General features: G+C 39.5%; 1 protein-coding gene across 1 annotated transcript in view; it reads left to right on the top strand.

The window, feature by feature from the left end:
- Positions 1-27,443, top strand: part of Synj (synaptojanin) — a 392,031-nt gene that overhangs the window by 330,566 nt on the left and 34,022 nt on the right. Inside the window, exons 18-20 of the mRNA XM_068387313.1 lie at positions 3,976-4,161; positions 12,062-12,221; positions 26,578-26,777. Coding sequence (XP_068243414.1) covers positions 3,976-4,161; positions 12,062-12,221; positions 26,578-26,777 — 546 coding nt within the window. The remainder of the gene's footprint in view (positions 1-3,975; positions 4,162-12,061; positions 12,222-26,577; positions 26,778-27,443) is intronic.

Raw genomic sequence — 27,443 nt, 5'->3', positions numbered from 1 at the left:
GCGCGGTTGGCGACGGTGAAGGTTCCCCAACCGAGGATTCGGCCTATCGGAAGGTTATAGGCCTCATACGGAGGCATCACAGGATCGAGGAGCCTGTTCCCTCCGACGAAGATGCCTGGCGTTCCAGCCTCAATCGTCTAATGGAGGCCCCCGTACAACAGAAACCCTCCTTAGCTCTGCCTGTGGCCAGGGACGTGGTTCTGGGGCGTACGCACGTGGACAAGGTTGTGGCGGGCAATGCCGAAGCCCCCAAATCCCAGAGTGTCTCAAAATTACTCCAGGGACTAAGGTCCCAGAGCAGATTTTACGTGCCGGAAGGGCAGCGACCGGGAGCCTGCAAAATGGAGACCTCCCTTGAAGAGTTAGGTCAAGGTGCCCCGGAAGACAGAGCTGTGTCAGCCCCGATTTGTTTCTCACAGTCAGAGGCTACGATGATGGAGGAAATGTCTAAAGACTTGGTCCACGTCGCCTCCTGGCTGGACTGGTGGGCGTCTACTCTGGTGGGTGTCCAAGCCACCTACAACTTGACAGACCCAACGAATCAGGCCCTCTTGAAGGAGCTCATCATCTCCGGGAGAAGGACACTGAAGTTCCTGACATTCCAGTCTCTTGCCCTGTCAGCCAACTGGATTCTTAGGAGAAGGGATAAGGTCCTGACCAAGCTATCCCGGAAAATCCCTGACAGAGAGGCAAGGGCTTTGAGGAGCCGGCCCGTGTGGGGTGACACTCTTTTTCCTTTGAAGCAAATGGAAGAAATCATGGAGAAAGTCATGAGGAGACCCACTTACAGGAGGCCAACGTCGGATGGACCCTCTACTTCTCGAGCCTCTCCTAGCCAGACGAGGAGAGACGCTCCATCTACCTCTTGGGCTCAACCCCCCCCCGTAGAGGAGCTCCAGCGGCGTCTGCCTCTTTTAGAACGGCCTACTCAGCGTCCGTTCAGGGCGTTCCTCCAGAAGGAGATAGAGTGGGAGGCCCCCTACTCCTGCCCAAGCCTCAGGTTGGGGGATGCCTCAGACATTTTTGGCAAGCATGGAAGGCCCACGGTGCGGAACCCTGGACAGTATCCGTACTGAAGGAAGGTTACAGACTACCATTCCTAGCAGAACCTCCTCCTCTGATTCCAGCCAGCCGGACGGAGTGGCTAGCACCCAAGGACCCCTTGAAGAGGGCGACCCTTCAGGAGGAAGTATCCGCGATGTTGGAAAAAGGTGCGGTGGAAACGGTCTTACATCCGAGCCCAGGCCTCTACAGTCGTCTCTTTCTGGTGGAGAAAGCGACGGGGGGTTGGAGACCGGTGATAGACCTGTCAGCCCTCAACAAGTTTGTGTGCAAGACCGACTTCAAAATGGACACCCCAAAGTCGGTCCTGCAGTCCTTGAGGGAAGGGGACTTCATGATGTCCATAGACCTCAAGGACGTGTATTTCAAATCCCTATCCACCCCTCAAGCAGGAAGTTTCTCCGGGTGAAGTGGGGTACCCAGATCCTGCAGTTCAAGAACCTCTGCTTCGGATTGTCAACAGCGCCCCAGGTATTCAAGAGAGATGATGGAGGAGTGGTTTCTAGTGGAATAATGGTGGAATATTGTGATATTTGAAACATGTTTTTTCCTTGCAGTAATTGCAAGAGGAACTTTAGTAGATGTGTTCATAGTAGAACCGAGTCGGTGAGAGATGGGTTGTTGTGCTGTGCTAAGAGGAATATAGCGCGAACAAGGCCAGGGGTAAAGGATCGTGTCCAGTTTGAAAATATCGGGCTACGAGCAGCAGTTTCGTATTACCACATAACCGTGAATACGTAAATTTTTATTTAATTGGTCATTTTTGTCTGTGTGATTTTTCTTTTCATGAGCAACAATAAGCTTCCAGATGTTATATCATAATCAAACGTAGTAGATTAAACGTCTCGTATGTGTAAAAATTTATTGAAATACTTTACCGATGGAACTTTCTCTTGCCGAATTATGGTCAGATCATAAAATGCGATTATAAGCCTACCCAATTTTGGCAAAAGTTTTGTTTTTGTCAAGTAAAATCATTCTTATCTTTTAGAATTTTTGTACATAAAGGGCCAATTTTCATATGTACATTATCAGTCAGTTAAGAATTGTTCTTCGCAGAGCATTTTCATCAAAATACTCGGTCAATCACTGGCCTCACTTTCTGTCTTTACAATTTTGGAAACATTGGGGACTCTACAGACTTCCTAGTTTCGGCGAAAGTACTACACAGTAAATGAGATAATCAGATATGGTACCGATTTGAAAAATTATCTGGGACCAAATTTTTCTAGCAACGCAAAAACCATCAGGTAAGTTTAGAAATAATCAATATTATTAAAATTCAGGTTTTTGTAAAAGGTATTGACAAGAAATTGTTTTTTAAGCATAAAGAAATTTTTTCAAGGATCAAGTAAAATTAACCTATTATTCGCAAATAAAGGTTTTCAAGGATCAAATAGAATTAGCCTATTATTCCACAAATAAAGGAAGCTCATTACTGATTAGGAACACTAATTTCAGTAAAGTGACCTAGGGGTATCAAAATAACACATTTTACTATTAAAAATCTGTTTATCATACAAGGCCTTGAAAATTCACTTACTGTATAAAACGACATCATTCTCAAACCCTATTTCCCCTGTTGTATGGTATAACCGAGTATTCTGTGCTGTATTTGGTCTTATACACTTCAAAGCTTTTGTCTTCTTTAATACTATAATGGCTTTTAGTCTTTTAGCAATCCCTATTCTATATTTGGTGTTGTATGGTTGTAAATAAACACTTAAAAGTATTGCTGTATGGAATTCCTTGGCCCTCCTGTGAATAGTTAAATTAGCAAGTGTCAAACCCAAAAAGTTAAGATGTTATTTTTTATACTAAACTCAAGCTCAGGTGTCCAGCAATTAACTGTTAGCGACTCAAGGGCCCCAGAGCATACATGTGATAAATGTCATCTACTGGAGACCCCTTTTTTATGGACAGTTGTGGTCATTAATTCAAGTGTTGACTGATTTGCATGAAAAGATAGATGTTTTTAAGTGGCCACATATTCTTATACAAGTTTTTATATATATTTTTAAGATTTTCCTTGCATTTATTCCTGCATTTTAGTTATTTTCCTGTCCGAAAGTATGCATTTCAAGTCGAGGTATTTGAGTTTGTTTAGTATGGTTGCATGTTAATTTTGAGTAAATAATATATTAGAGCTATAACTGGAAGACAACATAGCATAAATTTTGTGCCTAATTTACCTTGTCAATAGTTTAGAGTATCTGCGGCTGCAGCCTTCCAGAATCTATTATCTTATAGAGAATTTTCTCTTGAGTATTGTTTACCATTCTGTGAATAATTGGGAATTATTCCACTTTGGTTTTGGTTAATTTTCAAGGTTGATTTCAATATAGAACTTCTGCTAATACATTATGTGCTTATCCTTTGTAGTTTGTATATACTATGAATTTTTTGTTGCATCATCATCCTTTTTCTGTAAAGGTACCAAGATGGCACGTTACCCAGTGCTTGATGTCTGTTATTTCCTGTCTTTCCAGTCTTCTTGATGGTATTGCAGGTGTTGGCATTAAGCCTAATGCTAATTTTTGAACTGATTATTTTTACATATTTTAACTATTTCTATTTATTACTTGATGGTTTTTTATTTATTTCCATTTATTACTCGATGCCTTTTTTCTTAAGATATGGCTTCTTCCATATGAATGTGGGCTCAGATTGTTTAACTTGAGATCACAGTGTTTCAGTAATAAAAGCTGTCTTTGAAGCAATGAACTAAATACTGCCCTATTTCTCCTGGTAAATTTGTATAAGATTTAGATTTTTGGAACAGGGCTTAATCACAGGTAAATACTAAATGACTCTATGTAATTTATGCCCGAATATATTCATAAATTTTGTTCATGATTTTGATATATGCTATCATGCACATGTGTTACCTAAAGTTTTTTTTTGTGTTTAAAGGTACAAAATCTACCTGCTGGAGCTGATGCCGATGAAGTATTTGATGACGAAACCTTAGAGGCTGTTCAAGAAGCAATGGGCACAGTAGGCTCTGTTATTTTGGTCCGCTTTGTTGACAACAAAGTTTGGTTTACTTTTAGCGACTCTCAGACAGCTTTAAAGGCAGTAGCTCGCAGTCCTTTAAAGGTAATTTTCATAAAATTTCTTGGAATGTATATTATGCTTGTTTTTTTTAGTACAAACACTGCCTATTCTTTATCCAAGCCATAGTCTAAACTTGCATGATACAAACACTACTATATGCTGACACTCACAGTAATTAAAATCTCTAGATTTTTAATATAAGCAAGAACTATTGTGATTTTCACTACTGTATACTTAATTTTTTCACTTGAAGTATCCTAATAAAGTACTTTTCTGTAATATGAGGGACATATCACATTTGTAACAATGAGGAACACATTGTCATTAATACACTCTTGAAGAATTGAGTTCTATTGATCAGTATCTTTTAACATATCTTTATTTAATATTTCGATCAATGGTAATGAGTTTGTAATCCTACAGGATATCAGATACCCTTCACTAATAGAATATATTTTTATTCAAATGGTAGTTGTTTGAATAGAAATATAATCATTGATAAATCGTTGAGTCGATAGCACAGACCGACTCAATTTTTCACCATAAATATTTTTTGTGATGCACTTCTTCCCCATTGTAGGTTTGCTTCCTCATTCTGACATATGAATCAACAAAGAATGCCATGTAAAGAGCAATTTTTTTTATAGAAAACATGAAGGTAAAATGTTTGCAGTCTCTAAATGTCATAAATGTGCTCACCCGTTGAATGTAAGGAGCTGACAAAAAAGTCTTGATGATTTGGTATAAAGCTGTTGTTGCTGAAGAATTAGCGTATAGGTGTGAAGTGTATTCATTAGCTACAGAAAAAAAAAACTAAAAAGAACCCAGATTTTAATATCAGTAACATATTCTATTGTGCCTTCACGTAAACTTCCATCAAAACATAGCTTCAAAGGGACAATGCATCTTATATTTAAAATAATTGCAATGCCAAAAAGAAACCATTATAGTTTTTACTGATGGTTCCAAATAGAGAGTAGTCATTGGGTTTGTTGTTGTTTTCTTTGAATTATTTCTATGGATGTAACCTTTGAATAGAACAAGCTATAGAACTGAAGTGCCAACTTGGCAACATCTAAATAAGATAATAAAGAAAACTTTTCTTCATTCCATCTGTTATATGTTGTTCAGGCATGTCTACTGTTAATGCATTTCCAAGATCTTACTTTTAATTGTGATTTGGTTTATCTTCACTGTCTATTTGTTTTCAAGGTTCCATATGTAGCTAGGCTGGTAATAACAATCATCACATCATTTTCTTCAATGTATATCATGGTGAAGAAAAGTTTTGGAGATATTAGTATGTTTGCATATCCAGATGTGGCAAATTAGAGTACTTCAGTAGATAGGAACACTGATTGAACATAGAGATTTAAGTCAGATGAATTCAAACACTGGTTTGTTCAAACATGGAATGTTTATTTTTTTGTGATTCATAAAGTTCTAATTCTTCAGTGGTTTTGATGTTCAAAACAGGTTTTGATGTTCGCTGTTTTGGCACCTTATTCTGGCTGTGTTAGCTTACCTTTGTCTTTGATGTCATTTTATGTAAGGGGGTCATTTGCCTTTTAGAATTTACAAGGACTGAGTGAGGACGATCACTTTGTGTTGATGACGTCATCTTTTGATGTCTTCACCTAGTCTTTAGTAGCATTTCCAAGCAATTATCCTTAAGCGGAAGTTTCACATTTTCTGAAGTAATTTAAACGACCAATAATATTCATATATCGTAACATTCCATATGTGTCAGTTGAAATTATTAGTGATTATCATTAAGAGTTATGGTATACATATGTTCGGCACTCATTCATCTGCTCATGACATCCCTTTTAACTGCTCTGGGCATCAGTTTAATTTAAATGCTATGTTCTTGTAAATAACAAAAATTTTCAGTACATTGTCAAGAGAAAGTTTCCTTTCTTCTCACCATTCATATTCATTCTTAAGCAACTCCTATTCCCTTTGTATTGTTTTTATTCATTAATTTTGTTTATAGGTTTCTGCAATATGTTGTGATCCCACAAACATAATGCTGATGTTTTATAGTTAGGAGGTTTGCAATAAATCATACTGTATATCTAAAATATAAATGTTATCAATTCTCTTGTATATTAGCATTCAGTTTATCTTCAAATGAAACCATGGCTAAGGGGCTAACGATCTTTCCATTTTTCATGTTAAGAAAAACATGCTTTCCTGTGTTTTTACTGACTGGTAAAATTTGTGGGCAAAGGAAAGGGTTTTTAATTCAATAAAGTATGCCCTTTTCCTTTATTACTGAGTTTGAGAATACTGTAATGTATTATGGCCACAGTCACTTTAAACCGTGTCTACGCTTTGGGTCAGGCCACTTGGACCTACGTCTCAAGACAACAAGTCCTGGTTAGTTCAGGAAATGGAATACTTTTCCCTTATCCGTGAACACCACACCCAAGGTTTAAGCTAATTTCAGTCTCTAAACCTATCCAGCCCTTTGGTTAAACACATCCCAATGAGACCTAGACTCAGGTTATAACTTTAAAGACATGTTAGCCTAATAACTCTCCCATGTCTACTCCGTGTGTAGACATGCTCTGTGAGGCATATAAACTTCCACCTCTCATTTTTGCCTATGCTGTACTTATGCTAAAAATAGATTCATACAGAAAGATTAGCATGACTCCTATCTCATGGATGGTCGGCAGACCTCTATTGGGACGCCCACACTTTATTAATGTGTAGATTGTAGTCTATTATTAGATTACCTATATATGCATTTTTAGTGATAAAAAAATCAAAACATTCATGAAAGAATTAGCAAATTTTCCATTTTGTTTGTGTATTTTATTAATGGAATCACTTTCCAAGTTTCAGTGACTTCCATTTTTATATAGAAGGTTTTAATTTTTTGAAAAGTTGATGTACATATTTTAAGCTATTAAATTCGCTATGTATTCGTGTTTGAATGAATATCAATCCGTATTCAAGAGTGTTAACAATTTCCTTATTATTATTTTATGGGTATTTTATCAATGGAATCACTTTCAATGGCATCCATTTTTATGTAAAAGTTTTTTTTTTTTTTCAAAAAGTTTTCATGGAGATTGTAGTCCATTAAATTCCCTATGTATTCATATTTGAATGACAAAAATTGATCAATATTCCAGAAACTAAGCATGTTCTTTTTCTGTGTGTTTTATTTTATTAATAGAATAACTTTCAATGGCATCCATTTTTATATAGAAGTTTGTTCCCATACTAACAAACCTTCTGTTATTTATTTGGATATTCTTTTAGCGAAGCTGGAAGGTAGCCATTAGACTTGAAGTGCAAGGTGGCAACTCTGCCTAACCGCTTGAGCAGGTAGGCCGGGACTGGCTGGATGGTACCTAGACGCCTCTACATATAGTCTCACAGCTGTGAGTTACGTCACTTTCTCTTTTTGCTCGGTAGAGAGTGGACGTGTCCTCTCTCTCCTCTCAAGGCTGTCATTGGACATTTTTAATATCTCTCTCTTTTCAGGTGTTCTTGCTTCTTCGGATCATCTTCATGCGGACCTGTCCTGGGTGCAAGGGTGCTGCGTACGGTACCTTCATGTCATTGCTGGATACCGACCCGCACTCTGTGTCCTTCGTGTAGAGGGCATCTTTGCGAGCAAGGTTCACCCTGTGCAGTGTAGGGAGTGGCCTGCCTCCCAGTGGGAGAAATTTAGACGGTGCAGAAAGAAGGATAAGCGCGCTCTTTGTTCCCTCAGGGGTGAGGAAATCGCGTTCTTCTTCTCACATCCCCAAATCTCTCGCTAAAGCTCCTTCTCATTTGCGTTCTTCTGAGGGACGATTGAGCAGGAGCGCAGACCGTGTTAACTCTTGCCAACCCCAGGGTACTGGGGGTTTAGTTGCTTCTCCTAGAGGAGCAACTTCACCTCTAGCTGCCGGGGAGCCATTTTCCCTTGCAGATGTTTTGCAGGCATGGCTAACCTTAGGGGTTTATGCGCCCCACACGAAGAAATAACTTTTTCGTCTCCTTCAGCATGGTGCCAGGAAGGACCCTTCTCCAGAGCCTTCAACATCGCTCGCTTTGGATGTTTGCAAAGTCCATCTGTCCTGGACCTTCCACGTGCAAATGAGGTGATCGCTCGCGTTACCCCTCCAGCGGCCTCCTGCTGACGACAATCCTACTGGCCATCTTGGGACATCGTCGTCCTGTAACCTCTAGCCTTCTGTTTCTTCCCACTGGAACCCTTCGACTATAGGTGATGATCTTCCAGAGACCACCGGTCCTTCTACCAGCGACGAGCAGGGACGAGCTTCTCCATCTCCTCGTCCTTCGGGACACTCCTCTCCTAATCGTCGTTCGCGACTATCTGAAGATCATCAGGATCATAGATCATCATGATTCAAACGCTCTTTGTCAAGAAAGCGTTCTTGCTCTAGAGCCTAACACTCATGAGACCATCGGTCTCAACCCTCTCCTCGGAGGCATTCCTCTTCACGAGGAGAAGTTTTTCGATCGCACTCTGCATGATCACGAGCATCCCAGTCTAAACCTAGGTCCAGACGCTCGCGTTCTAGATCTCCTGTTCCCGAACAGTACGTTCATGATCGTGAACTGCGCGTTCATGATCGTGAACCGCGCGTTCATGATCGTGAACCGCGCGTTCATGATCGTGAACCGCGCGTTCATGATCGTGAACCGCGCGTTCATGATCGTGAACCGCGCGTTCATGATCGTGAACCGCGCGTTCATGATCGTGAACCGCGCGTTCATGATCGTGAACCGCGCGTTCATGATCGTGAACCGCGCGTTCATGATCGTGAACCGCGCGTTCATGATCGTGAACCGCGCGTTCATGATCAAGGTCTAGACATTCCTCGTCTAGAGGTAGAGGTAGGCATTCCCGCAGTCCATCAAAGTATAGCCCCTCAACCCGTCCTTCTCCTAAACAAGCTTGGACAGACCCTGGTCATGAGACCGACTCTACCTCAGACAGGTATCCAGTTAAACCTCCAGTGCCCTTTGCCGCCCGGGGTGCTTTAGCAAAGCGTTCGACTATGCAACGCTCAGCAGTGCTTCCCGATATGACACATTCTCCAACGTTTAGAGTTGCCCCTACTCTAGAGTCCCTCTCTCCTGACTTCGTCAGGCGTAGGTGTTTTTTTGTAGCAAAAGGAATGCGCTTTACCTTCTTCTTCCAATGGGGTTCCTGGTGTTCGAGTTGCGAGCACTTCTGCTCGTGAATCGTGCTCATTGTCATGTGAAACTCGTGATTTTACGTGCAAATCTCGTGAATTTGCATCCAAATTGGTGATTTCCATGAGTGATTCACGAACAGAGGTTTCGGAATTCTTAACAGCAAGTGCGGTACCAAAACCTCCGCCTCCACCTCCACCTCCAGCGGCAGGCCTATACCCTACCAAGAAGAGTTTAAGGAATCTCCTCATAGGTTTGCTGATGTTAATATTAGCCTAGATCATCCTTCTCATCTGTCAAAGGAACATATCCTGTTGCCACGAAGACTCACGTACGTCTGTGTCGGCTTTCTCTAGAGCTCCCCCTAGGGAGCGTTCTCCTCCTGGACTATCAAGGGAAGCCCAGGGCTTACCTAAAGGTTCTGAGCTCCCTTTATAGGTAAATACGTTCCTCTCTACCCTGCAGAAGTCTTTGGGTGTGCCTCCTTCACTGCCACAGCTTACGACTGCTCCAGTCAGAGCTACTCTAAGAATTCCCTTGGAGTCTTCTTTAAGTTTGTCTCTTGGGAGTCTTGACCCTAGAAGGAGACCATCGTCAGACAAGGCACAGAGATCACCTTCATTTCGATCTCGTACCGAGGTACCTCCTTCTTCTGACTCTTATGTGGCTAACCTTCCTTTTACTCCGGTTAAGGCAAGGGAAACCATAATTAAGAGGCAGAAGAGAAGGATGAGAGGCGTAACCCCACCTCGAGCCGATATCATCCACCCTAGGACGAGTAGGGACATTGGCTCGCCCAGGGAGATATCTGTCCATCCTTTCAAACCTCAAGAAATTGAGGTAGTGCCTCCGGACCAGCGTCAGATTTCTTTACCTCCACCTGAGAAAGAGCCTTCGGCTCCCACTGTTGAAGCTTAGGCTGCCAATGCCCCAAAACCCTCGCAAGTTCCCCCTTCTAACACTGTGAAGGAACGTCCTGTGCAAAGAGAGTCTAAAGACACCAAAACCAAACCAAAGAACGCTGCGGCGAAAGAAGCTCGTTTGGCTGAGGCACACAGAAGGTCCCATGTGGCGGGTCCCTTGATTGATCCCGTTGTTGACCCTGACCTACCCCAAGGTCTGGATGTGAGCCTGGAGGTAGATGAACCCTTGAACACGGACGATGAAAATCTTCCGAGAGCAGCCAGTCCGAACTTTCACTTGGAACAGGAGAGACGAGTCAAAACATACCTTTTGGAGGGTCCTCTCTTGCATGAGGGCCATCAATAGGCTGTCAACTCCGGGTACCACCACCCAGGAGAGTAAGGATATGGTTCTGGATGAGATCTTCGAGACCCAGAAGCCTCCTAGAACCAGTGCAGCCTTTCCCTGGTCTATAGGCCTAACGGCCACCAAGAGGAAGGCTATCGCCCAGATAGCCGGAACTTCTAGTTCCTTAAGGACAGGTTCCTCGGTCTTAATCGCTTCCTTTTGTCCTCCAAGGGAAGTACTAAGAGATCGAAGGAGAACTACATTCGACCATGTCCCTCGACCCTTCTGTGGAATCTCTTAACGAAGGGTCTTCCGGCTCAAACCCTCTCCTCTCTGAGGGCCTCCCTCTTGGCAGTTGAGCTCCTCAACATAGAGAGAGGCATGAAGTATGCCATGCAGGCAGCTTCGTGACTCGACCTATGGCTAGGATCTTTGGGCTTCATGGTATGTTCCCATGATCTCTCAAAGAAGTCTGCGAGGAAAAGTCTTTTGTCGGCTGCCCAAACGCTTGGAGTTCTTGTCTCACCACGTCGTCAACTTACGAGTGAACGCTATACTCGAGAGAAGGAATACCATCATTTGGAAATTCCATAAGCAAGTGCCAAAGGTGGAAGTCTCCCACTTGAGTAATTCCACCCTTGAGGGTTCTTCTCTCTTTGTTCCAGAGGAGATTGAGTGAGCTGCTGAACGATGGAGGAAATCGTCGAACAATTCTCTCCTCCATAGGGCTATAACAAAATGTGTGTTCCTAGACTGAATACTGTACTCTGTTTTGATTATGATTGGCGTTATATTGGAAAATCCTCATTTTTAGGCATCCCACTGGAAATAATTTCTCTAAAGAAGTCATATTTTGCCCTCTAGAGTCTCATCCTCATCTGAACTGATACAGACTTCCTCCTTTTAACTCCCCCCCCCAAAAAAAAAAAAACATGTAGACAGAAACCATAAGTGTTAATCCACTTTTAGTCCTGTATCTTGGATTCTGGATATATACGATTCGAGTCGGAATCCACTCTTAAGTTTTGACACCATTTATGGCAACCATCTTTTAAGGTTCTAGCTTGTCTTTCATAGTTTTTGAAAGACAGTCTTTTAATAATCTGTCTTAAAGATTATGGAATGTATGGATAATGCTGTTCAATTTTCACATTTCTTTTTTTCTTTTTTAAAGAAACTTTCCAATTTAGTTATTAGGAGTAAGATCAATGCTAAATTATGTATTGTATTCAAGCATCTAAGATTAGATTTATTCGTTTCAAATATTATTGTAGATATGTTTGTCTTTTAATATTGAAAATCCTCTAGTAATCAGATCTTTTTGGGGGGAATTTTGATGTACAGTATCATAGATTTTTGAAGACTGCAAGTGTGGGCTAATATCAATGATGATTTTTATTGAAAAAGATATTGCTTTCAAAAAGCTGTATATTTTTGCTAATGCAGATATATACAGAATTCAAGAAATGGTGTTTATTGTAGCATGATTTTGATATTGGTGTGGTATATTGTTTCTTCTCAGATTGGGAAGCATGAGTTAGAAATAAAGCTGAAGACAGAAGCTTGGAGAGAGCAATTAGAAGAAGAAATGGCACTATGTGGTGATACAACTGTACCCCTCACTGATGAAACCCTGGACATTGTTGAGGGCGATGAATCTTTCAGCATTAGAAACATTGCAGGTAATGTGTACAATTTTGGAGAAATTTTAACAATCATGTCAACTTGCTTTGGTCTCTATGAATAAATATTTTACTTGAATATGAGGAATAACCCGGATCAAACGTTATGGAAATCTTACCCTCTAGGAGGAAAAAATATGTGAAGAAATGACCTAAATATAACTATACTTTAAACATCTAGATATACAAACAACAGTAATTCCACATACAATTATTTCTAGCATAAGCTAACTTAGTGCTTATACGCATATTATTTGATCAAGAGAGAATTAAATTAATTTGAGATATGAAAACTTGAGGGTGTATTTTAGATTTTAACATGGTAATTTTGTGCTCCTCCAATTCAGAATTTAGTATACTTTGTCAGGGTAATTTCAGTGGTTTTAATCCATTTAGATTCCTTTGCTGGTCCAGATGGAAAATAACTTTTCTGGCTCAATACTTAGGGGCTTAACCCTTAGGCAATGAAAATCATATACGTTCTAGCATTTCACCCCCCTCCCGACATTGGTCAGTGATAAGTGTGTTTTAACATGTCTGCAGACTCATGAACCACATGGCAGAAAATTACATTTTATTTATGATAGCAAGATTTGATATACTTATTGGAAATTTACTTTGGTATGAGAGACAGTACTGTCTGGAGGTAGTCACTCCCTTTATATAGCTATGAAAGCATATGGACTCAGTCTGCCTGGTATTTTTTATATATGTTTTTAAAGTTTATATATAATAAGTAACATATTAAACATTTGCATATAGAAAAGGTATTCTGGAAACTTAGCAATGATTTTCTAAAATGTATCAAATGGTTACAGATTAATCAGTGGAATATCATATACAATTGGTGAGCATTGTATACCAAAACTGATTTTATTTTAAAACGTGTGCAATTTATATAAAAAAAAATATAGATTCTTGTTTCATCAACTGTTTCTGTCTTTTCAGTATATAGTACAGTACTGTATGGAGCTTATTATTGATGTGAAATATACAGTCAGTCTCCTAAGGGCTAAAGATAATTTTTGTAATCACTTGTTGTTAATTAATTTTTCATGATGAAGTTTTTAGTTTGGTTTAATTTTAAAGTTTAATAATTGCACTCTTGATTTAGAAAGAAGATACTAAGAAGTCATATACAGTAATCTCTCACCATATTGTGGTTCACTTATCGCTCCATCTGTTCGTTGTGGACTTGAAAGTATTATTATAAGTTAATCTTATCATGGATTCCTCTTTATATCGTAGATATCTGAGGACAAATAAGTTTTGTACTTATCATACTTCCATTACTTTTTTTAAATAGACCTTTTTTTGCTTATAAAGGCTTAGATTTATAAAGGTGATGATGCATATGAAATATAAGAATATTGAGAAAAAAATATAGTATAAATTTCTGTTTATACTAAACGGATTTTCAGCTATTGGGGCTGAGGGTGGGGTGCAGCACCCGTGATAGCCGAGGGATTACTCTCCTGTAGATAGAGCTATTCATTGGAGATTGCATAATGCAGAAATTTCTCAAGTAATGAATATCTGAAAAAGTAATAAAAATATTCTCAGCACCATGCAAATTTCCAATAAATCTTCCATATGGTAGTATGCATAAGATTTCTCTAAGTGTTTATGATTTTATAAAAAGACCTAATGAAAATAATAGAAAGAATGTATTGATATGTATTTAGTACTGGTTAATGATAATTCCTCTTAGCAGCTCTCTACTTTCAAGGGAGGTAAAGATACATTTTAGAATAGAATTAGCTATTTCTACTCATCTGGCATTCATATAGCTTCTCTCTCAAAAATAGTTTTATGTTGATGGGTACCATAAAAATGAGTATTTTTTTTTCCTTTTAATAGCTCTGCCCCTCTAGTATAGTATTAACATCATATAGCTAGGTCCAAAAGAGCTAGGCCCAAAAGAGCTAATACAATTGAGCTAGTGCGACAAAATGGCTAGTTCCATAATAGCTAGCACCAAAATCGCTAATGGGGCAAAATAGCTAGTTATACATTTGAGCGGGTACAAAAAGAGCTGTTAACCAAAATAACTAGTTTCAAGAAAATGGAGTGTTATTTCTACTTCATTTTCTCTCTTAATCTTTTTCTTATCTATGGAGAAAAAAGTTAGTAGTTTTCCACCCTTCATCATGGAAGTTATAAAGTCCCAGAAAGGAAAAGATTTACTTAGCTATGATGGATATTTGTATCGGAAAAATACAATGAACAAACCCAGCCAGAACTGGAGATGTGTAATGAAGGATTGTAGAGGAACATTGAAAACTGCGCCGAACTACCAAGAAAAGTGTGAAGTAAAAATTGGACAAGAACATAATCATGCCCCAGATCCCGAGAGGCAAAGTGTTAGAATTGCTTTAGGGAAAATGAATGAGAAAGCTTCAAATTGTAGCGCACCACCACGGAGAGTTATTGCTGCTGTAGTACAAGAGCTGGATGATGAAGCAATGGCTAATGTAGACGTAAGGTTGAATGCCATTTTCCTGAACCTTTATCAATTAACGAATTGATAATTCCAGAAGAATTTAAAACTTTTACTATAAACAGAAATAAAGAACCCTTCTTACTGAGTGATGTAACAAGCGATTCAAAACGAATAATCATATTTGCAAGCCAGCATATGCTCGATCAACTTGCTAATTCAAAAATATGGATGTGTGATGGTACTTTCAAAGTCGTTCCTAGAATATTTTATCAATTATATACGATCCATGTTGTTAGAGAAAACTTTCTTTTTCCCTGTGTTTATGTTATGATGCCTGATAAAGCCCAGTCAACGTATGAACGAGTATTTCAGATTTTGAAAGACAAACGCCCAGACTGTGTCCCTGAATACGTAACCTTATATTTTGAAGTCTGCTATCAATGCTTTCATGACAATGTATCCTGATGCAAACATAAATGGATGTTTCTTTCATCTATCAGTCAATATGGAGAAAAATACAAATCACGGGATTATCAAATAGCTATATATCTGATGCCAACTGCCGTCTTTATTGCAAGATGCTGGCTGCTTTGGCGTTTCTAAATCCAGATGAAGTGACAGATGCATTCGAAGAGCTAAATGAAGACCTCGAACGTCTGCAATTGGATGAAGAAATGCAAATATTATATGACTATTTCGAAGACACAAACATCGGTAGACGACAGAGAAGAGGAAGAAGAATACCCTTTTTTCCCATTGAATTGTGGAACGTCCGGGAAAGAACACAAAACAACAGAACAAGGACAAATAACAAGTTAGAGGGAGGGCATCGTGCTATTCAGGGAATGTATAACACTGCTCTTCCAACGGTATGGCGCTTTTTTCAAGGAATTAAAAAAGAAGCTCTTCAGAGAAGCAATCTAATTGCGTATATCAGTGGGCAGCAATTACCTGTCAAAAGAAAGACTAAGGAAATTAACGATAGACTGAAAAACTTGATTAGCAAGCACACAAATATTGATATATCTACTGAAGAATTTTTACGAGGAATAAGCTATAACATACCATATTAAAGGTTAAAGTTTTATTTGTTTTTTAACATTTTCAGTTATTTTTCTACTTAATTTCTAGCGATGACTGCTGTTTTTTATCTATTTCTATAATGAAGTGTGTTAATTGAAACAATTATTGATATGTGATAAAGTTTTATGTAAACATACACACACACACACACTTACTTTTAGCAACACTACATTTTCTCGAAACAAGCTATTTTGGTTAACAGCTCTTTTTGAACCAGCTCAAATGTACTACTAGCTATTTTGTCACAATAGCTATTTTGGTACTAGCTATTATGGAACTAGCTATTTTGTTGCACTAGCTCAATTGTACTAGCTCTTTTGGGCCTAGCTCTTTTGGACCTAGCTCTTTTGGATCGTTCCCCAGTACAGTATGGCAACCGAATTTTAATAATTGTTTTTTATTTTATACTCACATGAGTTACATATATATGCCCACCCTCCTCCTTTCTGACTTGTGATATCAATGAATAGGGAATGCTTTCAACTTAAAACTTGATTTGAAACCGCTGGTGCTACTTTCCATTAACTGTTAGATTGTTTCATTACTTTACTATGGCCTTAAAAATTTTGAAAGGAAAGAAAATGGGAAAGTTGTTAATAAATTTTGTGGGTAAACATCAATAAACCAAGCTTCTGGCAAAGAAGCAATATGAAGATTGGGTTAGTATAGAAATGACAAATTTTGTTGTTAAAGTTCTGTTATATATGTCATTTCGTTTTGTTTTGTCTTAGCTAGTAACATCCCCTTTGCTCAGATCTGAACTCATCCACTCTTTGAGCAGCACCCGTAGCAGCATTGTATATAATTTTTTGTGAGTGTATTTAGAAGGGTTCTTCTTACGTTATAATCATTATTGTTCACTGTCAAGTTAAGAGTACAGTATCGTGACAATGGCCCTCAAGGTGATTAAGAAAGACAGTAGCAAGAAAGAAATGAACTATCAAGAAGTATTAGTAAGGTACACATGTGGTAGACCTATCAAAAATATACAATCGTAGTACATCAACAATTTGTATCATTTTCAAGAAAAAAAAGAAATAAAACAAAAATGTAAGAGGTGCTGACATTGACTAAACGACAACTGTGTTGTTCATTACATTGAAAAGTTACTACATACCTGGATCAATGAAAACCCTTTAGCAGGATATACGATTACCGACAACATTAAAGCCAGAACTTTGTTGTTATGGATTTCATCGTAGCTATTCAGATTCTTCAAAGACCTTTCCGGCATCAACTTGATTAGAATTGCCATATAATACTTTATTCATTTCCTCGCTCTCTTCTCTTTTCCTTTCACATCTATTGTACTGTGTACTGTATATTGCTGTTGTATTAACAGGGGTCCCTTGCGTCAATAGCCGTAGAAGGAGGAGATATTTACAGTAGAATTCAAGTCTCTCTCTCTCTCTCTCTCTCTCTCTCTCTCTCTCTCTCTCTCTCTCTCATATATTTTTAGATTGTTGTTATTTAATTATTGCATGCTTGAATAATATCCTTTTAGAAGAATTGTTATGTCGAGGAAGGAAAATAATGAAAATAGAAGCTATATAGAATTCACAATATTGGCAACTTCTTTATTTATTAAGGTTAACAAAAAAATTTACACTTTTTTTTCAAAGAAAGGATTTCAAATTGCCATCACATGATATGAAAATTGTTCAATTATACTAAAATTTAGCTTATACTTTTTAGTATAAAGTACCACAGTCAAGCAGGAAATGAAATTTCCCCTTACAACCAGTTTCGTGACCACGGCTTCTAAGCTTGATGTATCTTTTACAAATTGAAAAGGAATGAAAAATAGAGTTGAACACTATTCATGTTCTCGGGCTATGCTATGTTTAAAGGGTTTTCTTTATAAAAAGCTCATTTTTTTTTTAACGAATAAGGTAAGAGAGATGGAGGAAAAATAAAATAAAAAAATCGGTGTAAGCTTGTAGGCATCGTCACTAAAAATAGAATAGCTGGGCCAGGTGTTCCACAGTAGTGTGTGAAATACTTCTGCTCTTGAGATACAGAAAAAAATATCCATGTTTTATGCAGTAGATTTCCTATATACAAACAAATTGCAATAAATAGAATTACCACATGAAATATGGGAAATTATAAAATAAGGAAATAAGGATAATATGCATAAAGAAGGGCTATAAGGAATAACAGAAATGTAAACCAAACAGAAAAAAAAGGGAAAATGGAAGATGCCATATTATATGTTTGTTCCGACGCAGATACAAACCCTTTCCTATTCATAGGGGTTATTACTTTTCGGCAATGCTGAAAACTAGCCAAGACAATTTTAGTGAGAGTTAAACCCCCATTCGCTAGTTAGCGGGTGGGGGTTGGGGTAGATTGGCTACCCCTCTTACTCACACCCTTCGGCTGAGTAACGACTTTTTGCTTCAGCTCTCCCGTAACTTAAAACTTGCTTTGACTATTAATTTGCCTTTTTTTTTTTTTACTGGTGTGTGTGCGCTTGCTGTCCTGGTATGTGGACATGTCCTGGTCCCGAAGGCCGCTCCTGCTGTACCTTTATGTCGTCCGTTGAGACGGACCCTCACCTCCTGTGCCCGGCTTGCCTGGGCCATCGGTATTCACGGGATGACACCTGTGTTGAGTGTCGGGAGTAGCCTACCTCCCAGTGGGAGAGGTTTGGGCGTAGGAAGAAGAAAAAGTCTAGCGCGATTCTTCGTCCTTGAGGTTTTCCTTGAAATCAAAGAAGTCGCGAGCTTCGGCTTCTTCCACCCCCAAATCTCTTCCCCGAAACTTCTCCTCTGCCGGGCCCTTCCAGGGTACGGCTGAACAGCAGCGCAGGGCTTGTGACTCCAGGTCAACCCTGTGGGATAGGGTAAGGTGTTGACTCCCCTGTTGAGTCGGCTCCTTCCCTTCCCCCAGGGAGCGCCTGCTCTTTCTCGGATCTTGCATCCTTTTAGCCATCGATGGGAGTCGATGGTCCCCCTTTGAAGGAAGCTCTCTTTCAGCTCCTTCAGTTGGGAGCGGAGGGAAGGCGGTCATCTTCTTCCTTCGAAGAGGTTAATCCTCCTTGTTTGGGCGCAGCCGCTGCTGCCCGTCAGTAAGGCTCTCCTTCTGTATCCGACGCTGAAGAGTTTGCTGATCCCACCAGGGGCGGTGGCAGAGCTTTCTCTGAGGCAGGTTTCTCCTTCGGGGGAACAAGTCTCTCGTTCGCGAGAGAAGACCGCCTCAGGATATCGGCAGTCTCCGTACGCTTACGGTTCTCCTCCAGGGGCCGAGGGAGAGCCTTGTCTTAAGCGATGTTCTCCTTTGGGAGAACAAACCTTCCCAGTGGATGATGTATCTATCGAGCTGAATAAGTCTCCCCCTTGGGCGGACTCTGCTCTGCGTTCATCTTCAGAGGATTGTAGGGTGGAAGGGTTTGTGACCCCTCTCCATCCTGGACGTTCCTTCCTTGGGCTGTGAGGAAACGTCTTTTTTGAACCTGCTGGTTCTCCTCACGTTGATCCCTCAGGGTCTCGTGACGATCTCCCTTTGGGCTGGTGTGATCGTGAGCCTTCGGGCTCTTGTTGATCCTGCAGGTTCTTATGACACCAGTAGTCTTCCAGGCCTCCGTTGTGTTGAACTTTTGGGTTCTCGCGACCCTAGGAGTCCTCTGGGCCTCCGTCACGTTGAACTTTTGGTTCCAGTTACGCTGACCCTCCGGGCTCTTGTAACGATGGTTACGCTGAGCCTTCGGGTTCGTGTGCCATCAGTCACACTGGACCCTCGGGTTCTCTGGACAGGGAGACCTCAGTCTTTTGTTACACTGACCCTTCATGATGTCATAACCCTGGTCATGCTGAGCCCTTGGGCTCTCGTGCCTGTCGTCACGCTGACCCTTCACGGTTTCTTGGCAGGAAAACCTCGGTTTCTCATTGCGCTGACCCTTCGGGGTCTCACAACCCATGTTACACTGAGCCCTCAGGCTCTCATGCCTTTCGTCACGCTGACTCTTCGGGGTCTCATGGCAGGGAAAGCTCGGTTTCCCGTTGCGTTGACCCTTCTAGGTCAGGCAACCCAGGCTACGCTTAGCTCTTGGGCTCTCATGCCTCTCGTCACGCTGATCCTTCGGAGTCTTGTGGCAGGGAAGCTGCGGTTTCCAGTTACGTTGAACCTTCGGGGTCTCGTAACACCGGTATCGCTGAGCCTGTGGGCTCTCGTTCCGGACTTTACGCTGAACCTTCGGGTTCTCGTAGCATGGAGTTCTCTCATCCTCGTGTGAATCCTAGGGATTCATGAGATCTTACTGAACCTGTCGGTTCTTATGACCCTTGTCATCGAGAGTTTCACTCATGACAGAGAGTCTTCGAACTCTCGTCGCGCAGAGCTTTTGGGCTCACGTGATCAACTCTACACTGAACCCCCAGGTTCTTGCAGCTCTCATCCTGTTATCCATCTTACAGGAGTTAGTGATGAGGTTCTGCAAGGTCCTCATTGCGTGAATTCTTATGGGTCTCGCGACTGGGGTTTACGATCCACGGTTGCTCACCCTCCTGGCTTTCCACCTCTTGACCCAGCTCAGTCTCGTGCTATATCATGGGACAGAACAGCGTCACGCGACAGAACAGTGTCACACAACTGAACAGTGTCACACAGCAGAACAATGTCACACAACAGAACAGAGTCACGCGACAGAATAGCGTCGAGCAACGCTATCTTCCCGAAACCCACGTCGCCTCGGCGAAGTACCATCTTTGTTTTTGGTGGCAGGTCACCCCTCCCGAAGGAGAGACGCCCATCATTCTCTCCAGTCTCAAAGGCTTCCATTGCCTCAGAGATGTCAGTTGCTCCGAAGTACCATCTTTGTTTTTGGTGGCAGGTCACCCCTCCCGAAGGAGAGACGCCCATCATTCTCTCCAGTCCCAAAGGCTTCCATTGCCTCAGAGATGTCAGTTGCTCACGCGACAATGCCCAGACCCTATCCCTAAGGGTAGGCCTGTGCCGATCTTGCCTGCTAGGAAGCCTTCTATAGGCAAGAGGGTTAAGAAACCTGCCAAGGTTCTAAACCCAAGGATCTATATTTTCCTAAGGACCTCCCCCTCAGTTCTTCGGGGGCCCACGACCCCCCATGGCTTCGAGCATTATTCAATGTAATGTGTCAGGACGGGACAGAGGTCCGCTCCCAGAAGCAATCGTCAGCTTCGTCCCTGAGTTCGTTGCCGAGACTAAAAATCCGGGTGTGATGGACTCCAGGTTCAGCTCATTTCGGATAGAGAGTCTTCGTTTTGTAACCGAAGATCCAGACCAACTGTTATTATGTCCAGTAAGGAGTTTTAGGTGTTACTGTACTTAAAAAAAAAAACAGCAGCAGCTCGCCCCCATGTGCAAGCGCTTTTTGTGAGCACAGGAAACGTCACGAGAAATATAATTTCCTCGTGGATCATGAAAGTTATTAAGAATGCTCCCAATCCGGACCCTCCCCTGTCCAATCAACCCAGAGCTCACGACGTCAATGTCATTGCAACGTCCCTGGCATTCAAGAAGAACTTTTCGGTGGCACAGGTACTGCAAGCGGGCATGTGGAAGTGTCAGACGACCTTCACTGCCTACTACCTGCAAGATGTAACCCTCAGGAAGATGGAGACCTTTTCCATCGGTCCTGTGGTGGCTGCACAACAAGTGGTCTAAATGCCTCAAGCTCCTTGATGGACAGGTAGCAGAGGGTTGAGGGCTTTTACTCAGGTTAATCTGGGATGAATGAGAAAGAATGTGTGACTTCTTCCTTCCGTTCACCCCTGGGGGGGGGGGGGGGGGCGCAGCACCACAAGACCACAGCATTGCTGAGCTCACCTCTCTGCAGGTAAGACTCATTTCCCCTGTGCATCCATTTGTTACGTCCCCAATACCTCTTGAGGGAGGGTATTGGGTAAGTCTTAGAACTCTATGCATGTACTTGTGTTCCTATGTAAAGATAAGCCACTAGTCTCTTTCACACAAGCTTCTGCAGGCCGCTTTCAGTGCGTTACCTTGTTACAACATTTTTTTTGAGAGAAGGTAGGGTTCTTACTAATTTGATCATAGATAAAATAAGAGGTAAATTGGGTCATAGCCAAGGCCAGTTGGTAGGACTTCCTCCCTTCTAAGAATATGTCACCCTATAAATAGCAAAGGGTTTGTATTTGCATCGGAACAGATAACAAATTTGGAGATAATTTGTATTTTTCCTAGCATACAAACCTGGGGCTATTTATACAAATTGGCCCACCACCCTGTCCCCCTGAAAGTCCTGCCAGAAAGCAAAAGTGGTTACTCAGCCAACGGGTGTGAGTAAGTGGGGTAGCAGGTCTAAATCCCCACCACCCACCCGCTAACTAACGGAATGGGTTAGTTATCCCTCACTAAAATTGTCTTAGCTAGTTTTCAGCGTTGCCAAAAAGTAATAACCCCTTTAAATAGCTCCAGATTTGTATGCTATGAGAAATACAAATTATCTCCAAATTTCTTATTTTACAGAATGTAGATCTCAGCATTGATAATGATTCTTTATCTTTGTATGACTTAAAATTTTAGAAAAAAACTGGTTTATTGAGAAAGTCTTTTAAGATTTTCGGTGATCAATCTATTCTGAAGAAGTGTTTTAATTCTTTCATTCTACCTTGTTTTTGGTATTGTTCTCCTGCTTGGTTTTCAGCTGCTGATTCTCATCGTAACTTGTTTGACAGGAACTTACATTCCTTAAAACTTCTTATTCCTGATCCTGATATTAATCTCTTGCACCATCTTTCAATTAGTTCATTATGCATGTTGCATAAGATTTTTTATAATTCTGACCATCCTTTACATTCAGATCTTCCCCGACAGTTCCATCCTGTTCGTAATACTAGGCATGCAGGTAATTCTAATAGTCATGCCTTCTCCATCATGAGGCTCAATACTACACAGTATTCTAGAAGTTTTACTTCAGCTGTGACCAAGTTGTGGAATGATCTTCCTAATCGGGTAGTTGAATCAGTGGAACTTCAAAAGTTCAATCTTGCTGCAAATGTTTTTATGTTGAACAGCCTGACATAAATCTTTTTATAGTTTATATATGAAATATCTGTTTTGAAGTTAATGTTTTATTTTATTTCAATTGTTCATTACTACTTATATTGTTTATTTATTTCTTTATTTCCTTTCCTCACTGGGCTATTTTTCCCTGTTGGAGCCCTTGGGCTTATAGCATCTTGCTTTTCCAACTAGGGTTGTAGCTTAGCTAATAATAATAATAATAATAATAATAATAATAATAATAATAATAATAATGATCATAAATATTTTTTAAATACGGTAAGTATTTGAACTAAAATTCTTGTAATTTTTTATGCAGTAAAGAATCAAATATTATTAAAGGGTAGTAATGAGCTGAAAATAATTAAATAAAAACAATGCAAGGGAAGAAAATAAAATTTTATATAATGAGAAGGTATAAGGAAATTATTTTAAAGTAAAAATTAATCATAATTAAATTATATATAACAAAACTTTATAATAAAATTGAATAGCTAAATTAAGGATCTAGGATTATGAAGAGAATAGAATGAAATTTAGTATTTTATTTAGTGTTATAGAATATTTATGAGTTTATTAAAGGAAGGGTGTAAAAATATGAGTGTATAGTACAATTACTGTAATAAAACCTACTTTACAATTAGTGGACTGCATGAAAACAATGTGCAGTCGCCTTAGACATTTGTGGTGTTAAGCAACCACTAGTAAGTAGTGTTTAGCTGGTTGGCTGAGCTAGAGTTCATTGACCCAAAATATTATGCAGATTTTCAATCTGTCTGTTACCTAAACCTCACAATGATGGAGAACCGACTGTATTTGTGAAAAAAAAAATGGTATTTTATGCTGACCTTATTAACCCTTTTACCCCCAGGCTCTTTGGAAATTTCCAACCCTTAACCCCCAAGGGGTTATTTTTTTCCCAGCACATTTTGCAGTATATTTTTTTTAAATTGCTCTAACAGCCTTAATTTTTGTCATAGAGAGGTCAGGTTGGTCTCATTCTCTTGGAAAATGTCTGAATTTTCTCAATAAATTGTCAAAAATATGAAAAAAATAATTTTTATAGCATTTTTTTGCAAGGACGTACCGGTACATCCATGGGGGTAAAGGGATTGGTTTTGTGAAACGTACCAGTACGTCCTTTGGGGGTAAAAGGGTTAAAAAGTAGCCAGGTATGTCATCAGAAAAAGAAAAAGAACCATTCAAGGAAAGCTGGGGCTGTTTTGAAAATTTCAATAGAAGAACTGTCATCAATAGTGCTGTGTGACACAGTGAGGTATTGAGCTCCGATCTCAAAGCAGCAGATGCGTTTGTAGCAAAATTCAAAAAGTTAGTGGATTATGAGTCATACATGTCATAGCAAGTGTTTCATTTTGACAAGACCGGTCTTTTTTGGAAGAAGATGGCCAGGAGGACCTTCACCACAGCAGAAGAAAAGGAAATTCCCAGACAAGCCCATAAAAGACCATGTAACACTGCTGTTCTGTGTCAATGCCAGTGAGGATTGCAAAATACCTTTCCTGGTGTAATACACGGAGAATCCACGAGCCTTAAAAAAGCACAAGGTACAGAAGGAGCAACTGAATGTGATGTGGAGGTCAAACAACAATTCTTAGGTGACGTATTTTGTTTGGGAGATGGGTCAGTTAGGTTTTTGGTCCCGAGGTAAGAAATTACCTCATCAAGCTTTGTTATTTATGGATAATGCTCCTGCCCATGCTCTAGCCTTTAAGACGACCTAATGGAGGAGTTTGAATTCATTAGAATAAAGTTCATGCTACCCAACACCACTCCAATGCTCCAACAGATGGATTAGCAGATGATCTTGAATTTTATGAAGCTGTACACAAAACTAATTTTCCGGCAATGAATTGAGGTCACTGAATGGACCAACCTTACCTTCCTAGATGTTTAGAAAGAACATTTCCACTTGTAAGGTGCTTCGAAGTGATTAACAAAGCCTGGGGAGGGGTTACAAACAAAACCCCCAGTTTTGCTTGGAGGAAACAGTGACCTGTATGCCTTCCTGAGTGCAATTTTGAAGGATTCAAACCAAACCAATCAAGGAGGCAGTTGACAAAGAAATTCTGTCCTTGGGCAAGACAATGGAGTTGTTGGTGAACGAAGACTAACAACAAATTTTTTGACACACAGCGAGCAGCTGATGACCAAGGAGCTAGTGGAATTGCTTCAGAAGCAGCAAACTAACATTTTGTAGAAACACATCACCCAGATAAGGCTTCAGCAGGGAGAGATAATGCAATGTTATATTTTACTACACAAAAACAAGATGCAAAAGCAGTCATTTTTGGATAGCTTCTTTGTTAAAATAGAACATAAGAGCGTAAAAAAATAGTGTCCAAAAAGCATAAATTAAGTGATTTAGTTAGAGATAGTGAACTTTGTTCAAGAGAGAGAACTCCCAATAATTTACCAGAACTTCTCATGAAGATTTCCCCTCCAAGCAGTACTAACCCGATCCTCCTTCTCTCGTCTCCCATCATATCAGTCCAACACTCCTCAAAGGAAAGTAAATGTTTCAATATTTCTATTTTTATTGTGAATTCTTAATTTGTATTAATTTCCGATGTTAGTGGTTGTAAATTGTTCACCAAATTCAATTACAAACATTTAAAAATTACTGTGTATTTATGGGTGTGTGGAACACCTCAAGGGAGTTTCCTTTATTTCTGGTGGGAAAAAATTGTTTTTGTTTATGAGCATTTTAGCTTGTGAGCTCGCAATCAGAAGGAATTAAACCCATGAACAGAGGTACAGCATTACAGTATTAAGCTTTTCATCTATTCAAGTATGTTATAATGAAAGGATCACAAATTTTGAGGAAAATCCATTGTTTCTATTTTATCAACATCCAAGTAAGGTTTGTTTGTTTTCACATTGTATAACTCATTAATTTTTTTTTTTTTAAATGAGAGAGTATTGTTGAAATGTGTCATTGACATACATGCAATAGATGACTATTTATAAATTCATAAGAAAAAGAAAGGATTGTTGAAGTTGAGGTATTGACACATTCAACAGATAAGTGGAGGTAATTGCAAGGTCCTTATCTTTATTTCTTTAATGTGTGTTTGTGGATCTCTGTCCCTCCACCTGGAAGTGTGTTAATCAGGATTTTCCATTCAAAGATGAGATTCATGGAAATAAACATTATTTTTAAGCACAAATCTATCATTTCTTTATTTACCCTTGTACAGAAATAAGTTTCTCCCCACTTTTCTGAAAGATTATACATTGTGATAGTGGTCATGACTTCTTAAATATGAATCTTTGTAGTCACTTGTTTTTCCAGAAACTTCTTTTTTTCCACTTGCCTTTCGGTACATGGGAGGTCAAAGATTATCAAGTGCCGCTGCTAGGTAATAGCATTTTGTATTCAAAGGTTAGTAATGAAATGATAGATTTTAGTTTGCAAACATGTTACCGTTTCTTATTTTTATTCTTTTAAAGTGATCCCTATTATCATCAGTAAACTATGATATATATTATAAGGGAATACTGTAATATGTATAATTTCTTCTTAACATTCTAATTTTAAAAAGGTGTAAATCATTCCATACGAGTTGAAAAAGAATTTTGGTCATGGTTACACAACTTTGAGCTTATCTTTGAATTGGTACTTTAATTATCTTGAATCTAAATTATTATAATTGCTAATCATCTTAGAAAAAGGTGTCTATTCAGGATCTCAACTTTTAACTTTTAAGTACAAAAGGTGAACAATTTCTCAACTTGATTTGTCTTATGTTTGTTACGGATATTGTTTTGCTCTTTCTGTAATGCTGAGATGTTTCCTTACTGAAGGTGCTCTTGAGAAGTTGTACCAGTCAGAATCAGGACATGATGAAGATGGAGTTGATAGTGAAGTTGTAGAACAGCATCGTGCCCCAGCTCAACCAACAAGACCTCCACCTCCACGCCCTACTCCATCTAGACCACCACCTCCACGTCCTACTCCCCCAGGATCTCCTGCAACTGCCCGAACTCAACCACAGGGACCAAAGGTATTTACAGTATATATACAGTATGTCAATTTCAATGTGAAAATTCCAAGTTCATACAGTACAAGAACACAGTGCTTTGAAAGCACGAGAAAAAGCATTTCATTCAAGATTAGTACTAGTTTTGGTTTATGGAATGATTGAAATCTCCTAATAAGGGAGGAGTTACTTGCTTACTCAAATCTTACAATATTTTAGTTAAACAGCAGCCCTAATAGTCTATATTACTGAAGCCATCACTTTATTCACACATGCTTCATTGCATTAGCTTCGAGCTTTGGTACTTGATTTTAGATCCTGATTTTTTTACATTTACCATAACTATAGCATCTGTGCCATGGTCTTCCACTGTCTTTGGCTAAGATCTCTAGCTTAAGGGCAAATTCAGACACACTCTACTATCTTAATTCTCTTCCTTTTGTTATGTTGTTTTGGAAATTTATATAGTTTATTATATATATATATATATATATATATATATATATATATATATATATATATATATATATATATATATATATATATATATATATACATACTGTATATACACTATATATATATATATATATATATATATATATATATATATATATATATATATATATATATATATATATATATATATATATATACAGTGAACCCTCGCTACTTCGCGGTTCGACCATCGCG

This window comes from Palaemon carinicauda, chromosome 1 (genome assembly GCF_036898095.1).
Source record: "Palaemon carinicauda isolate YSFRI2023 chromosome 1, ASM3689809v2, whole genome shotgun sequence".
NCBI lineage: Eukaryota > Metazoa > Arthropoda > Malacostraca > Decapoda > Palaemonidae > Palaemon > Palaemon carinicauda.
Note: the sequence above shows the minus strand (reverse complement) of the source record. Positions and strands in the feature narration are given on the sequence as shown.